The sequence below is a fragment of the Dipodomys spectabilis genome, unplaced genomic scaffold, assembly GCF_019054845.1.
Source record: "Dipodomys spectabilis isolate Male_0828 unplaced genomic scaffold, ASM1905484v1 ptg000024l, whole genome shotgun sequence".
Classification (NCBI taxonomy): Eukaryota; Metazoa; Chordata; class Mammalia; order Rodentia; family Heteromyidae; genus Dipodomys; species Dipodomys spectabilis.
The window spans coordinates 23,676,588-23,693,253 of record NW_024870701.1 but is presented as its reverse complement, the minus strand read 5'-3'; the positions used below and the strand labels follow the sequence as shown (position 1 = coordinate 23,693,253).

The window sequence follows — 16,666 nt, the reverse complement described above, 5'->3', positions numbered from 1 at the left end:
TCCAAATGTCTAAACATCATGTTGTATCTGAGCTCCTGGTCTTTCTGTGGACTGTCCCTTTGCTTGCAACACCTTCCCCGCCCCCCTTACCTCCTACACTCCAGTCTCCCCTTGACCTCCCTAATCTGTACAGCCAATGTATACCACCTCAAAACACCCTTTCCAGGAACCTTTCCCAAAATGGGTCCACTTTTATGTGCTCTCACAGCACACAGGCTACCTCTACCAGTGATATGATTTCCCATTTACTGGGTTGCTCCCAGCTTGAGAGCTTCCGGAGAGTCTTGTCATGGAGTCACAGGTACTGTCCCCAAATGTCTTTGGAGGTATCCCAAGTGCCATGTAGGGTGGCACCGCCTGGTCTCTCAGGTGAGCTGGGAATGTGGCTGGGTCTGGTTATCAAATGATAATCACCAGTGGAAGCCCTCTAGAGTTTTTTTTTTTGGGGGGGTGGTGGTGGTCCTGGGGCTTGAACTCAGGGCCTGGGCGCTATCCCTGAGACTCTTTGTGCTCATGGCTAGTGATCGACCACTTGAGCCACAGTGGCACTTCCATCTTTTTCTGTGATTAACTGGAGATAAGAGTCACAAATTTTCCTGCTCAGGATGCTTTGAACTGCGATTCACAGATTTCAGCCTCCTGAGTGAGATTACAGGCACTGCTACCCAGCTCTAGAGGATTAAAAAAAAAAAACTCCACCAGGAAATGTACTCATTATCTTACTCATGTAACTGTAACCTATCTGTACACTATTTTTACAATAAAAAACATATTTAAAAAAAACAAACCTCCACCCCAAAAATCCACAATATCAGAGATAGTAAGGTCCCTGAATAACAATGCGCAAAGCTTCCCTGCCAGTATGGGTAGCTGTTATTGAAAATAAACCTCAGCTGGGCACCTTAGGCCTGTGCCCAAAATCTGAGAATTGGAGTTTGAAGCCAGCCTGAAAAAGCAAAGTCTGTAAGACTTTTATCTCCAATAATCCTGCCCCCGGCCCTGGCAAAAAAAAAAAGCGGTTCAAGTGGCAGAACACTAGTCTTGAGAGAAAAAAAAACCCACACACATAAACACCACATATGAAAATAAACCTTATTGTTTTTACTACTGTGATTTTGGGATTTGTTATTACAGTACAATCTAGTCCACCTTGACTGATACAGATAACTTCAAACATTTCTGTCAATCACAAAGCAGATATATGAACAATCATAATTCCTATCACCATTTTTCCTGGCTATGAAACTAGCTTTAAGGAGGCTAAGCAGATGTTCGACCACATCACTCTTGGGTCTCTAACTTTGTGCTTGGTGATAAAGTATTGCTTGGAAGGGCCTATGGGTATCCCTCTACAAGGAGGTATGCATGCCAACTCCTGTGCCCTCTGAACAGCTCAGATAATGCCTAGGTGGACAAGCTTCTGGGTGTATCCCAAGGCAACCATGAGCTGCACCCACCTGCACTGATGGCCTGCTACAGCGGGAAGCCTGGAAACCACTGCCCTCAACCTTCTGAGTATCTCCCCAAATAAGTAGCATGCCCTTAGTCCTCTACCCTGGGGCCCTTTCCTCTTGGCCTGCTCACCTGGCCCTAAGCATACTTCTCCCTGTCTCTTAAGAGAACCAAAAGTTATACTCATTAGTGTGGAGAAGGAATATAGCACCCTTCCAAGTTAGCTTGGCTGGCTTCAGGAATATAACAAAATTGCCAGTGCTTCTGGACTTTGCACTTCCTGGGTGGGTGTGGGCTGTAAATAGAAGTCAGAGTCAAAGCTGCTTTATTTACCAAAACACAGATCTCCCCTCAGTTCTACCAGCCTTCAGCCCTTGAGACATGGTCTCCAGATGTTCTGAGACAGCATGTTTTCAGTTGCCTTTTCCTGGAGATCGCCGCTTATGGCAATGCAGAGCAGCTGACAAGGTATCACACAGGTAGGTAGTACGGCTGTGGGATGGCCACAAGGGAAATCACAGGAAGCAGGGGCTCCAAAGCCTCTCCTTGCTACTCAGCTTCTATATTTGATGTTCCTCTGATCATAGTTTGCCCAGGCCCAGCTCCAGTCTTAACTCTGCAACTCTGTTCTCCACAAAACTCATGCGGGTGCCATAGTAACTCTGAAGAGCCAAAGGCCCAGATCTCAGCCTCATACTCAGCTCTACCGTTTTACAGACCCAAATGGACATAGCGGCCAGAGGGGAGGATTACTGTTAATGTTCAACAGTGGAAGAACTGAATCTTAGAGGGGTATAGGAAGTTACCTCATCTGCACGGTAAGTTGGGGACAAACCAGGACAAAGTCTGGACTTCTATCCCTTATGACTAATTTCCTGTCTGCTTTACTATGGGGTTCAAAGTAATGAAGGTAGAGGGGAGTTTTTCTAGAAGTTTCATGCTGAGGCTTATAGGTGCACACACATATTTTCAGAATGTTGACCATACTGGAATCAGTATTATGGGATTTGAGAAGCATATTCAAGTTGGAGGCCAGATGAATTCCTGGGAGCAGTCTTGTCCCTCTTGTGGCTTGCTCAGCTGGGAGCTGCCAAAGGGCCTGGGGGGAGGCAAACCAGCCACATCTGGTGCCAGCCTTCACTTCTTACGGTCCACAAATGGATGTTGATGGCCGAGGGGAATATATGGCAGCTGTTGGGCTTCGGGGGTTCATCTGACTCAAGTTTTCATAACTGGACTCCTGAGCCTGGGGCCTGTGGACAGGAGAAAGTTGGCTGACCATTCAATATGGTAGGGGGTTGTCAGGGCTCCTGAATTCCCAAGGTATACCCTAACAGCAGGCCAAAAGAAGGGGACACAAGATGGGGGGAAGAGGGATCAGAACCCAGCTTAAAGACTAATGAAAGGAGGTCAGAAATAGGGAGGGGTGTGTGCTGCCACTGTCAGCATTCCAGACTACCAACTCTCCATCGCCTCAACGTGATTTCATCAGAATACAAAACCAGGTTTCAGGCCCCTGATCTCCAGGTTCATCTCTGCCAGTTCCCACTGCTTTCTAGACTTCTTTCTGGAATAGCCAAATAGGCATCTCAAATCTCTATGCCTACCATGCTGGGTGTGATCCTCATACACAGCCCCAACCTGTTCTCCATCATCCCAGTAAGTAGCTCCAAGGGTTAGTTTGGGTGTGCTGATTCTTCCCTTGTCCACAGGCTGACCCTCTGTCCTCAGGCAATCCTCCCCTGCCTGTCTCCACTATGACACCCATGTGTGAGCAGTCACATAGTTTCTCCCAGGCCTCCCAGCCCTTCCTGTTCATCTACCTTAAACCATCCTGACTTCCCCTTGTACTCAGACTAACTGCCCATCTTTACCTGCCTACCTCACGGTCCATGCTCTGGCCTTGCTTGCCTCCCTCTGGGTCCTACCTGTGCCTTTCTTCTTGTCTGTTCCCTTCAGCGTGGAGTGCCCCTACCCTGCACATGCAGGGCCCTCTTCCAGGTTCAGATACCCTTAGTACTATGTCCTCAGAGAGCATCTTGCTCTATAATCTCTGCCCAGTAGCCACCTGTTCCTAGAGGCTCTGCATTATCACTACGTCCATTCCCTTCACAGTTCTTATTTTATAATCTAAGGTAATTTTGCTATGTGTTTATTAAAGTTCTCCACATTGGAAAGTGAGCTCAGGGATTTTTCTGTCTTCTTAGCATCTAGTGTGTATCACAGAGTAGGTACTGAATAAATATTTCTTAAATGACCAAACATTTGGCTTTCTGATGCAGGGGCTCAGAGGTATATGAGCAATGAAAAGGGACAGGTGACAGGTGGTGAAGATGTTTGAGTAGGCAGCTGAAGAGAGTTGTGCTGCCCTAGCCAGCATCTGGCACAGAAGGTCTGGGGCCTACAACTGGGTCCTTTCTTCAATGTGGACCTTCACTTGGGTGGACATTACAGAGGAGGTGCCATGCGCCCTGAGTCATTGACTCAGGCTGAGGTCCCTATAGTCATCCTCTAAACTAGGCCCTTGAAATTCTGAAGGAGATTTTCTATGAGAAGAAGTCAGCAGAGAACCTGGGAAAATGAGTGTACTCCTGGTGGCTTCCGCATGGAATGGTCTGTTTTGGAATTCTGGGGACTACAACATAAAGCAGCCTGGTGGTGTGCCTTTTCAGATCCATAAACACCAGGCTAGGTGTGGTGGTGTGAGTGCTGGGAGCCAGTTAGGACGGAAGGGTATGCTTGGCTGACAGAAGGGAGGCTGTGAGGAGAGCCCAGGCCATAGCCAGCCTTCCTCTTCAGGCTGCTGGTCCTGAAAAAACCAGCACCACTTCACGATAGGAATAGCCATTGGGATAGGGGAGATAGTTTGAGCACTTACCGGGATGGGGTGTCCTGGGTAACTGAGTGTTCTGTGTGAAAGAGAAGGAGAGAGAGATGTTAATCTGCATGCAGCCTCCAGTTACATGTCAGCTACCCGCCCTCCCCACCATGCATGCACAGTGGCCCTCAGGGGATGTGTAACTGGCAAGATGAGCGGAGGTGTGGACCTTGAAGAGGACCAGGAGTGAACGGGAAGAAGGGTGGACAGGGAGCAGTCCTGACAGAAAAACAAAAAACAAAAACAACTGCCTGAGGACCCAGCAGCACAAAAAGTTTGGCTGAGTTTAGAGAGTAAGGTCAAAATGGCCACCGCGAGGGCACAGGCAGGGTAACTGCGGCAAGTTTCAGATTTCATCCTTGGAGAGCTCCAGGCAGGTGTTAGTGCGATATAGGAATTCGATCATGGGATACAGAGAAGCCATATTTTGAGAGGTTGAATTGGAAGTCTTTATTAGAAAGCTAGCAACTGTGAGCAGATACATGTCTCCCCCAAAAACTTGCTGCCTCAAATGCACTTAATACCATTAGGAAACTATTACTATTAGTGAAGAAAGAGCAGGAACAACAATCTCAACAAACCAGATCAACTCTAATGGAGAGGGAATGCCACGGTGACCTGAGGAGAGTCAGGAGATATGGAGCATGGCGGCTGAGGTGGCGGAGGGGGGGGGGTGGGGGGGAGGGTCATGGTCAGGTGGCAGGCTCACAGGGAGCTGGAGAGTTTAGACTTTCAAGAGCTCATGGTACAGGTCTGGTCCAGGAACCTACTGTCCCAGCTCCCACTCCTGCTACTAGGAATCTAAATTCTACCACCTGGGGTTGAGAGTGGGGAAGTGGAATTTCACCTCTAGGAGTTTTCAGAAAGTCCAACAAGGTGCTAAGATGGTGCCAGTTAGGCCCAGTAGCCACATTTCATTACTGACCTGGGAGGATTGAGAGGCGCTGGGAAGGCCCCTCACTGTCTGGAGCTCACAGCAAATGTCCCTTCTTCCTCAGGGACAGCAGTCAGTGGCAGCTCCCTAAACACTCTAGGAGTTTTATCTGCCACACGTTGACACGTGCTGCTCTCATCTTTCCAGGCTCCAATGGACTTACAAGTTTTGGCTTAGCTCTCATTGAACTTCTTCCTTAAGGCCTTCCTTCCTGGCTTTACCAGAGGATGAATACCACCACCCTCTACCTTCTGGGGTCTAGGGGAGCCTGTGCCACAGTGCACTGCAAAGATATGCTCACTTTGCTTCCTTCCTGTGAAGAGCTAGGTCTTTCTTTTGGTGGTATGGGGATTTGAACTGTCTTCTGCCTACTGGGCAAGTGCTCAACCACTTAAGTCACTGTCCCTGACCGATTGTGTGTGTGTGTGTGTGTGTGTGTGTGTGTGTGTGTGTGTGTGTGTCTGAGTGGCTTTAGATTTTCGTCCTCCTCCCTAAGCCTGCTATGTAGCTATGATTACAGGCTGTGATTACACCACTCCCAGCCTGGAATCCTGTCTTACACATCTCTGATAACTTCCAACATGGTGAGGCACAAGTAGGGGTCTGCCACAGGATGGTTGTTGGGTTGCACTGGAGAACGGACACTGGGAAAGCCTGTGGTCGGAACCCTAGGGAGCACTCATTGATGGAAGTGATGTTAAAGGAGTCTTTGTAGCGCTCAGAGGACTGAATCTCCATCTCAAGAGGCAAGGTACTTAACCTCCGGGTCTCAGCTTCCTCAATGCAAACACGAGGCCTGTTGCCACCTCCTGGTCTCCATGCGGGAAGCACAGGTGCAAGATGGTCCCCTAGACGGCCAGCCCTGACTGCCCCACTGCACCCAGACCTGGGATTCACCCACCTGGGTGTCGGCGCGTGGCTCGAGAGACCAGAAGGCCCAGCAGCAGCAGCGCCTTGAGGCCCAGCGCGCCGAGAAGCAGCGCGGTCGCCCAGGCCCCCGTGGCGCCTCGGAGACGGAACAGGTACACGCTGGCCTCCGCCCGGCCCAGGCTGTTGGCCGCGGTGCACGTGTAGCGGCCGTCGTGGGTCAGCGCGGACAGCTCTGCGGTCACCTGGTAGCCATGACCTTGGCCCTGCGCCGGGACCGAGCTGTTGCCCAGGGCAGGGCCCGACCAAGCGAGGACGGGCTGCGGCTCCCCTTCGGCGGTGCAGAGCGCGCGGAGGCCGTGCGCTGGGCCGGGCAGCACCGAGACGTTCACGATCCGCGGCGCGGCTGCGGGGACAGGAGGAGGCCGCAGGTCACGGGCCGAGGCCGAGGCGTGAGCAGCGGGCACAGGCGCCCTCCCTGGGCTCCCTCGAGGCTGAGCGGAGAGGCTCCGAGGGGGAGAGGCCGGACACCGGGCTGCCCGGCTCACAGTCCAGGCGTGGCCTTGGACCAGCGCTTCGCCCTCCCGCGCCGTGCCTCCGCGTCCCCACCGGAGCGCGGGGTTGCTGAGGAGCTGGGGCAAATTAATCGAGGGGAGGCGCCGGGCGGAGGCCTGGCCTGGCCGCTGCTCGCGACCTCGCGACCGGGCGCGGCAGGCGGCTCTGAGCCCCGGTCTCGCCCATCGAGCGGCGCTTCTCCACCGCGGCCGCGCCGGACGGTAGAGGGACGTCTATCCGTTTCTAGTCCCCCGCCAACCGCACTGTCATCGGCTGGCCGCAGGGGACATCCACTCTCACCCCAGCCCGGCTCTTCCCGCGGCCTGCATTCATTCATTCATTCATTCATTCATTCATTCTGCCTTCCCCCCCTCCTCCTCCCCTCCCCCCACTTTCTCTGGTTAATTGGAGATCCCAGTCGCAGATCTTTCCTGCTCCGGCTGGCTTCGAAACCACGCCCCGCAGAGATCTCAGCCTCCTGAGCAGCGCGGACGACAGGCGCCCCCGGGCCCCCCGCGGTGCCCCCGTCGCCCCCGCGGCTCCCTCGGCCCCCGCGCCCCCCCGCGGCCCCCGCGCTCCCCCGCGCCCCCCCCGCGGCCCCCCGCGGCCCCCGCGCTCCCCTGCGCCCCCCGCGGCCCCCCCGCGGCCCCCGCGGCTCCCCGCGCCCCCCCGCGCCCCCCGCGCCCCCCCGCGCCCCCCGCGCCCCCCCCCCCGCGGCCCCCGCGCTCCCCCTGCGCCCCCCCCGCGGCCTCCCGCGCCCCCCCCGCGGCCCCCCGCGCCCCCCACGGTCCCCCGCGCCCCCCCCCCCCGCGGCCCCCCGCGCTCCCCGCGGCCCCCCCGCGCCCCCCCGCGGCCTCCCGCGCCCCCCGCGCCCCCCCCGCGCGCCCCCGCGGCCCCCCCCCCGCGCTCCCCCGCGCTCCCCGCGGCCCCCCGCGCCCCCCCCCCCGCGGCCCCCCCGCGCTCCCCGCGGCCCCCCGCGCCCCCCCGCGGCCCCCCGCGGCCCCCTGCGCCCCCCCGCGGCCCCCGCGCCCCCCCGCGCCCCCCCGCGGGCCCCCCGCGCTCCCCGCGCCCCCCCCGCGGCCCCCCGCGCCCCCCCGCGCCCCCCCCGCGCTCCCCGCGCCCCCCCCCCCGCGGCCTCCCGCGCCCCCCCCGCGGCCCCCCCCGCGCCCCCCCCGCGCCCCCCCCGCGCTCCCCGCGCCCCCCCCCGCGGCCCCCCCCGCGCCCCCCCGCGCTCCCCGCGCCCCCCCCCGCGGCCTCCCGCGCCCCCCCGCGGCCCCCCCGCGCCCCCCCGCGCTCCCCGCGCCCCCCCGCGGCCCCCCCGCGCCCCCCCCGCGCCCCCCCCCGCGCCCCCCCGCGCTCCCCGCGCCCCCCCCCGCGGCCCCCCCGCGGCCCCCCCCGCGCCCCCCGCGGTCCCCCCGCGCCCCCCGCGGCCTCCCACGCCCCCCGCGGCCCCCCCGCGCCCCCCCGCGCCCCCCCGCGCTCCCCGCGCCCCCCCCGCGGCCCCCCCCGCGCCCCCCCGCGCTCCCCCGCGCCCCCCCCGCGGCCCCCCCCGCGCCCCCCCGCGCCCCCCCGCGCTCCCCGCGCCCCCCCCGCGGCCTCCCGCGCCCCCCCGCGGCTCCCCGCGCCCCCCGCGGCCCCCCCGCGCCCCCCCGCGGCCTCCCGCGCCCCCCCGCGGCTCCCCGCGGCCCCCCTGCGCCCCCCCGCGGCCCCCCGCGGCCTCCCACGCCCCCCGCGGCCCCCCCGCGCCCCCCAGGCCCCCGCAGCCCCCGCGGCCCGCCTCACCCGTCACGCGCAGCCGGACGCCGTGGCGGCTCTCGTAGCGGTCGTGGACGTCGCCCGCGAACTCGACGCGGCAGAAGTAGCGGCCGGCGTCGGCCAGGGCGAGGCGCTCGACGCGCAGGGACAGGTCGTTGCGGCGCGGGTTGCCCCGCAGGCGGAAGCGGCCGTGCAGGCTCAGCGCCGTCTGGCAGAGCTCGCTGCCGCGCGCCGCCGCGCAGCGGAACACCTGCGGGCCCGCGTAGGGCTCGCCCGCGCGCCAGATGGCCGTCAGCGGCCCCTCGTAGTGGCGGTGCGGGTGCGTGAAGGTGCACGGCAGCACCGCGGCCTCGCCCGCCGCCGCGCTCACCTCGGCCGGCACCTGCATGGACCAGCGCTGGGTCGGCGCACCTGCGGGCCGGGTGAGACCGGAGGCTGGAAGGCTGGGACTCCCGGAGACAGCGCCATGGCCGGGCTCCCTAGAAACCCCTGGGAGGCCTGGAAACCACTTTTGGTCTCAGGGGTGGCAGCTCCCTGGTCCTGTTCTCCCACGATGGGGGTGGGAGGTGGGAAGCTGGCCTTCATTTATGGTGGTCGGCCTCACCCATAGACCAAGTGACCCCCACATCTCCCCCCTTGCTATTACTCCGTGCCAGTGGCTCACTCCTACAGTCCTAGCTGTCCGGGAGGCTGAGATCCGAAGGGCTCAGTTGGAAGCAAGTCTGGGCAGGAAAGTCCATGCGACTTTTTTATTTATTGGTCGGTCGTGGGGCTTGAACTCTGGGCCTGAGCGCTGTCCCTCAGCTCTTCAGCTCAAGGTGAGCGCTCTACCGCTTGAGCCACAGTGCCACTTCCTGGTGGTTTATTGGAGATAAGAGTTTCATGGACTTTCTTGCCTGGGCTGGCTTTGAACCATGATCCTCAGATCTCAGCCTCCTGAGTAGCCAGGATTACAGGCGTGAGCCACCAGTGCCCGGCCCATGAGACTCTCATCTCCAATTAACCACCAAAAAGCCAGACATGGAGCTGTGGCTCAAGTGGTAGAGGGCAATGTTGAATGGAAAAAACTAAAGGACACTGCCCAGGTCCTGAGTTCACTCCGTAGTACCAGCACATAACAAAACTTGTCCTGCTGAATTAGTTGCCACGGTTACAACAGAGTCTCAGGATAGATGATAAAACCACTTACTGTGCACCTCGGTGTTGAGCAAATCCCCAGCAGTGTCTCTTTTAGTTCTCACAAATGATTCTAGAGATAAACAGAGTTATCCTAGGTTACATGTTAATAAACTGAGGCACAGAGAAACTCAATAATTGTCTGAGCTCACAGAACGAAGGTCAACCAAAGCCAGGATTTGCACTCTGTTCTGCAGCCTTTAGTGTGCAAGAAGCACAGAGCCTTGGCTATGTGGCATTACACCATTACTGAAGGAGGGAAACCGAGGCCTCAGAGGGACACTGCTTTGAAGGTCATGTGTTGAGTTGTTTTAGAATCTAGGTTTACCCAAGTAATTATTACCTCACTCATTTCTCAAAAAGTGAGTGCCTGGGTAGGAAACAGAGAGACCAGAATGGTAAGTGCAGGTACCAGGTGACCTCCTTGCTATGGTCCTCTGGACTCAATTTCCCCACCTCCCACTTTGTGAGCTACTATAGAATAGGGAGGCAAGGGCTGGCAGCTGAGCTTGCCTCCAGTACATCCAAGGCTGGGGAGCCACAGGGCTTTTTGTTATTGCTGCCAGACAGGATAGGCCAGGGGCAGTGTCTCCCCGAGGAGCGCGGGCAGGCTGCTTAGCCTGCCTGGCCAGTGCTCTAGGGCACAGTGCACAAAAGGCACTTTAGAGGGAATAATATTGGGCTCTGCCCTTTACATGGCTTTTCATCTCTACCATGCCATGTGACCCATTCATGCCAGGTGCTGGGTTATGAGCTGTGGCGACAAAGATGATGAACAGGACACCCAGTAAAGAAAGGCAGGACAGATACTGTTTTAGATGAGAAAATGAAGGTCCAGAATTACAGAAAGAGGGAGAGGTCCAGCCTTTCTGATGAAGCCCAGTGTACTTTTCTGACTCCAAGCCCCATCCACTCTTTGGGCAGGAATATCCTCCACCCACAACGGGCAACCTACCTGCCTGTAAATATCCTACAGCTCAGGACACTCCTGCTGCTGGAACCATGCCTAAGATCCCAAGACTAATGAAGCACGCACATCCTCTTCCTCCTGCTGGCCATTCCAGGATCCCATCATGGTGACCTGGACCTACTGTCCTCTATGCCTTCCCTTTTCTGGTGGCAAAGTCCCAGTTGCTCACCTGCCTTCCCCATCCTCCTTTTCCCCTCTCTGTCAGGTTGTGTCCTGACTCAGGTGTGCTGTACCTCAGAGTGGGGTGAGCCGGCAGTGCTGCCTCAGGCTGGGAGTCATGTCTACAATAAACCACACTGTGCGTGCATGCCCAGCTTATGATCAAGAAAATCCACAAATTCTTCCCCCCCTCCCCATACAACTACTTTTATGCTTAATCTCTTTTGTTCTTAACAAGTAGGATTATGTGTTGTTGTTTAAACCAATGGAGAACTTGGCATTTATCCTTAGTAAGAGCTGGTTTTCTCAGTTGTTAATAATCAGAAGGCCTAGTTCCAAATTTGGGCGAGGCTGGGTGGGTTCAGTCTCAAGGTTCAGCTGCTGCCTCCCTTTCCCTGCCACTTCCCGCTCTGTGTGACCTCAGTTTCCTCTGCTCTCTTGCAGCTCAAAGGCATCAGAGAGTTAGGAACGGATTCTCCACAGATTATTTGCTATTGTGCACTCATCAGTTCAGCAAACATTTATTGGACACTTCCCCACTCCATGCCAGGTGCTGGGATCTGAGCTGTGGTGACAAAGAAGACCAGGATGCCCTGTCACCCTGCTGGAGCTCATGCCTCCAAAAGGGAGACAGATCTGTGAATACATAATTGCACTGCAGTCTGCCAGGGGCTCCAATGATGAATGTGAACAATGTCACCTCTGTCTGTGCATGGTTCCAGGCCCATTTTCACTCACTAGCTTCCTCCTGTTTCTCTGCTGAGTTGTCCCCACCACAGGAGTCCTTTCCGGAGCCTCAAGCCTGATTCTGGCATTCCTGTTCTGTACCCTAGGATGGCACAACCACTTCTTCAATGTGCACATCACCCATCTCAACTATGTGTCACTTCACAGCCATAGGAGGTCAGGAAAGAGCCTGTGCTTTATTTGTGCTACTGTTATCCAGCACAGTGCCTGCTCCTGGTAATGGATACTGGGCTGAATTGTAGAAGGGATGAGAATGGCTGGAGAAGGTGTGCAGAGAGGGGGCAGGCAGGGATTGGAAAGCCCACCAGAGAGGAGAGGTGGGTTTAGAGAGCCTAGAGAAAGGAGAGGATCGCACAATCATATTCAGGACACAGGTAAGAGCAGAGCAATACCATGAGATATGGATACCTTAGGGACATAGAGATTGTAGAATATGGTGAGAGGAGGCCGGATCTCTGCAGAATGGGAGATGGTCAGAAAGCTTTCTGGGCTCATTTAAAATTCACAATAGAGTCAGGTGTCAGTGGCTCAAGCCTGTAATCCTAGCAATTCAAAAGGCGGAGATCTGAGGATTATGCTTCAGAGCCAGCCCCTGCAGACAAACCCATGTAACTCTCATCACCAATTAACCAGCAAAAAGCTGGAGCTGGAGGTATAGTTCAAGTTGTAGAGCACCTGCTTTGAATGGAAAAGCTAGGGGAGAGTGTTAGGCCCTGCGTTTCTAAGGGGGTGTGACTCAAGTGGTAGAACCTGCCTAAAACACACAGACAGATACATATAACAAACCACAACAACAAAAACCAAAACAGCAAAAATTTAAAGGTAAGTTTGCCAACTCTGAGAAAACAGGGAGTGAGACTTGATGAGGTCATTTGACCAACCCATAGTAGAGGTAGAGCTTGCCCCTGGGTAGTTTTGCCATCTTCGTTCATGTTGTTACCTTTACACCCAGCACTGTTGCCCGAGGACTGGTTTGAAACACCCTGAAAGGGGCTCCAAATGGCAGGTGTGGCCCACCCTCCCTGGTGAGTTTCACTGTACAAGTGAAGGACACACAGGTTCTTTCACTGAGAGGTCCAGGCTTGGCTCCTATTAGGAGGGCATGTGTGTGCTTCCTGTTTACCTCCTGAATGGGGCTCAAAGGGGTGGGGCCTGGCCTTTTCCTTTGACACAGGGACCTTTGGATGAGGCTGCCCCAGAGATTCAAGGTGAGAGAGAGCAAGAAGTTCTCAGCAAGAATTGCCCAGGAAACAAAGGTGTTTGCTTTGGCAGAAACCTCAGCATCTGCTGGCATTTACCATTGCCTTGGGCAGCTCATGCCTGTCAGTGAAGACTGCAGGGATGACTCTTAGATTGGAGCTATCCCTTACAGTAAGGTCTCTAACTAATCTACCTCATGTTTGACCACCTCCCAGGGTCAATAAGGATCTCACAGATGGGACTATAGAGAGCACATCAGCTTTGGAACAACTGGACTTCCAGAAAGACCATCACACTTCTGGTCATTCTTTCATCAGACTGTGTGTGTGTGTGTGTGTGTGTGTGCGCGCGCGCGCGTGCACACCACACATGCACTGGGGTTTGAACTCAGCATTTCATACTTTAGCTTGGAGCACTCTACCACTGGAGCCCACCTCTAGTCTTTGCTGGATAATTGGAGATAAAAATCTTGTGGATTTGTCTTCCCTGTGCTGTCTTTGACACTCCATGCTCAGATCTCAGCCTCCTGTGTAGGATTATAGGCATGGGCCACCAGCACTCAGCTCATCAGGCTTCCCCCCCTCTTTTTCTTTTTTTCTTTAAGTATTTGTACAAAGAGGTTTCAACAGAACATGCGCGGTTCTGAGTACACTGCATCTTGATCAGTTTCATCCTTCCATCATTCTCTCCCTGCATCTGTCATAAGTCTCAGACTTTTACGAGACCCTCAGTCCCTGCCTGCCACTGGTTTAGGGAGATCATTTGGATAAGTTCCTAATATCTCAGGTCTCAAGCTCCTCATTTGTAAAATGGGTACCATAACAACTCTGCATAGGATTGGAGATCAAATAAAACCTCACATGGAGGTCACCTGGCCATACCTGGGAAACAGTAAGTTCTTTTCTGACTGGTCTTCCTCAACCCTCCAGGCTTGCCAGCTTGCCCTTTAACCCTTTCTTCTTCCGTATGTAACTGTGCTTGTGGCTGTGGCTCTGACCTGCGTAATCTGAAGTAATCAAGATGAGGAGTCACAGGCTATGCCTGTCCTGGGCCTGGTGCCCTCCGCAGGAAACTGCTTCTCAGAGTTCTGATGTAGCTGGTGCCTGCCCTGAGCCCTGGGCCTCTGCTGAGTGGCCCTGCTCCTCTTTCCTTCTCCCTTTCCTGGACAAAGCATCCAATGGGAGCAGAGAAGTCCTCACTAAGCCCTCCTACTTCCTCTTGGTCCAGCACAGCAGCCCTGCACCTTCCTGACCTCTTTCTGCATCCCAAATCAGCACCCTCAGGTGTGTGGGTGACTGCTGCCACCTCTCTTGCCATTCTGGTTTTCTGCAATAATTAAGATCTAGTAAACAAATGCCTCTTAGCACCAAGTTTTGTCTCAGTAATCTTAGTGAGGGGTTAGGTATGCTGTCAGAAGACTTCCATCCACATCTAGGCTGTGACATCCAGCAAAACCATTGAATCTCCCCAGCCTGCCCTGGAATAGGAATGAAGATCCCCTCCTTGCAAGCTGGTGGTAAAGAGTAACTCAGTTGTTGGTCAACAGCCTTGCCCAAAAAGAGTCCCAAGTAGCAGCCATGGTAATAGCCACACCAGTGTATTTGCAGCCCTCAAGGTCATCTAAGTGGGCAGAGCTCCAAGACCAGTGTTTATCCCCTTGCCCTACACTTTCTGGCCTCTCCAGTTTTCAAAAACCAGATTTTGGAATGCCTGGAGAAATGAGACTTCTGCATGCTGGGCATAAGTGGCCTGGCATGAAAGAGGAGGGCAGGGGAAGTGGAATTTCTGGGATGAATCCTCTCGCTTCGCTTTCATCAAGGGCCTGCCCTGGGCCCTGCTTTACTGGACATGAACAGAGCATGGACCGGGACCACATTAGCACAGTACCCTATTCATAAGGGCCTGGGGTCTGCACATAGCAGTTGAACCTATTGGATTTGACCTCAGGGTCTTCCACCTTAGAAAGCCACTTTTGTCCTCTGGTGTAGCCACATGGATAGGCTCACAGGTGAACAACAACCAGAAGGGGTTCAGGAAGTGGAGTTTCTGGATCACCCTGATTCACGGGGCTCATGGTTTTTACCAGTAAAGTGGTTGCTGGTATGTGAAGAAAAAGGGCCAAGTTGGTTTACAGTCTCAAAACACAGCTAAAAATGGAGCACTGGTGGCTCATATTTGTAATACTAGCTATTCAGGTGGCCAGTAACTGGAGGATCATGGTTCAATGCCAGCTCAGGCAGAAAAAGTGTGAGGACTCCATCAACAGTTAACCAGCAAAAAGCCAGACTGGAGGTGTGGGTCAAGTGGAAAAGCACCAGCCATAGGCATAAAAAGCAAGCTGAACAAGTACAAAGGCCCTTAGTTCTAGTTCCAAGATTGCGGGGGGTAGTTCCAAGATTGCGGGGGGTGGGGGATGAGGGAAGAAAAAGCAGGGGATAGGGGAAGGAAAGAAAAAAATAGCTTTAGCATACGTAGTTCAGTTTTGGTTCTTGAACATGTGACTAGCCTACTCATGCTTCCTCAAAATTTTGTCTTTAACTGATTCACAGCAGCTGACCTTCTGAGGGAGAGAAAAGAACTAACCCAGAGTCCCAGTTCCCAGGACCATCTCTCTCAGTGTTCTGTGACTTGATCAGCCTTTGGGCAGACACAGAGCCCATGCTGCCAGCTCCTCCTCCCTATCTGGTTATCCTGGAAGGTTGACTGACAGCTCAGAATGCCACAGGCTCAGCAAGTGGCCCATGCTTGCACAGGCTATGGTGACACAGGTGCTGTGTCCAGGAGTGCAGCTATGGGAGACTTCTGGTACTAGGATTGGCAAAAAGACTGGGTTTGAAGAGAGGAGTTTATGAACCCTTTGCCATTTGTCTTTATTGCTCTCATCAGAATCTCCCCAGTAGCTGGGCCTTGATGCCTGATCTTCTGAAACTGTGGTTGAAGCTGCAGCCAATGGATTTATTTTATTTCTTCCTCTCTTCTTTCTGGGAATTGGAACCCGAGCCTTGCACCTGCTAGGCAAGCACTCTACCACTGGACTATACATACATATATATATATATATATATATATATATATATATATATATATATATTGCCCAGCCAGAATTTGCATTGCATTTTAATAAATATCCCCTCTTCTGGGATTCTGATGCGGAGGGTCCCTGTGAGATGCTTGTGAGAAGCTCTGGTCCTAGGGATTCCAGTCCACTGAGGTAAGTGACGTTATTACTTCATTCGGCCACCAATACTTCCCACCACTTGTCTTTATCCTTGGGCCTGATTCCCCACAGAAAATCATCTCCATCCTTACCCCAACACTGTCCCCAAACAACTATGCATTTTCCTCCCCTTATCCTCAGGACAGAGCTCATTAAGACCTAAAACACTGGCATGACAGCATCACCCAGAGCATGTCCAGAGCCTGCGTTACCTTCCCCATTCAGAGCCCCCTATTTCCCAAACGATGCAGATAGGGGAGGTGGTCTTTTACACTGGAAGTCAATGAGGCCCAGGAGGTCAGGGGGCTGGCCTCAAGTCACCTGGACACCTAACAGAGCCCAGATTTGAACCTATGACTCTTGTCACCACAGCCCTGAAATGTGTTGCCTTTCTTCCTGCAGCAGCAGGAAGCGGGGATGGGGGAGGTAGGTAGGAGGGGAGGCCATGGCCAAGATTACCTATTCTGGGCCAGCTTGACCAGTGAAACTCACCCGTTGGGATGACACACAACAAGCAGGCCAGGAGTCTGATGGACCCTTCCATGCTGTAGCAGCTGGACCCGAGCAACATCACGTCTGGCTGGGTCACCAGCGAGAGACCCCCTTGGGCGTGAATGCGATGAAGGTGGGTGGGTGGGTGGGTGGGTGGTGAGCCCTGGTCTTCAGACCCCACTGGGTTCCTTGTGAGCTGGAAGAACTGAGGACAGGCAGCCTGGCGGCTGCTGGTGTGATTAGACAGGACCCGTGGGGTTTAGT

At 55.0% G+C, this 16,666-nt stretch overlaps 1 protein-coding gene across 1 annotated transcript; it reads right to left on the bottom strand.

Moving 5' to 3' along the window:
- Positions 1–1,078: 1,078 nt before the first annotated feature.
- On the bottom strand, positions 1,079–16,454 carry Siglec15 (sialic acid binding Ig like lectin 15). The gene is made up of 6 exons (XM_042675093.1): positions 16,403–16,454; positions 9,631–9,690; positions 8,469–8,852; positions 6,166–6,537; positions 4,331–4,361; positions 1,079–2,705 (listed from the first exon to the last, which is right to left on the bottom strand). The coding sequence occupies exons 1-6, from the start codon at positions 16,452–16,454 to the stop codon at positions 2,597–2,599; spliced, it is 1,008 nt and encodes a 335-aa protein (XP_042531027.1). The 3' UTR covers positions 1,079–2,596.
- Between the last annotated feature and the right edge of the window lie 212 nt (positions 16,455–16,666).

What these genes read in the sequence shown, in the direction of transcription:
- Siglec15 (XM_042675093.1), bottom strand. Translation starts at nt 16,454, where the DNA reads ATGGAAGGGTCCATCAGACTCCTGGCCTGCTTGTTGTGTGTCATCCCA. An exon ending in GTTGTGTGTCATCCCAACGG is followed by an intron (nt 9,691 to 16,402) that starts GTGAGTTTCACT and finishes GTTTATCTCTAG; the next exon opens with AATCATTTGTGAGAACTAAA. An exon ending in ACCCAGGACACCCCATCCCG is followed by an intron (nt 2,706 to 4,330) that starts GTAAGTGCTCAA and finishes TCCTGTCCACAG; the next exon opens with GCCCCAGGCTCAGGAGTCCA.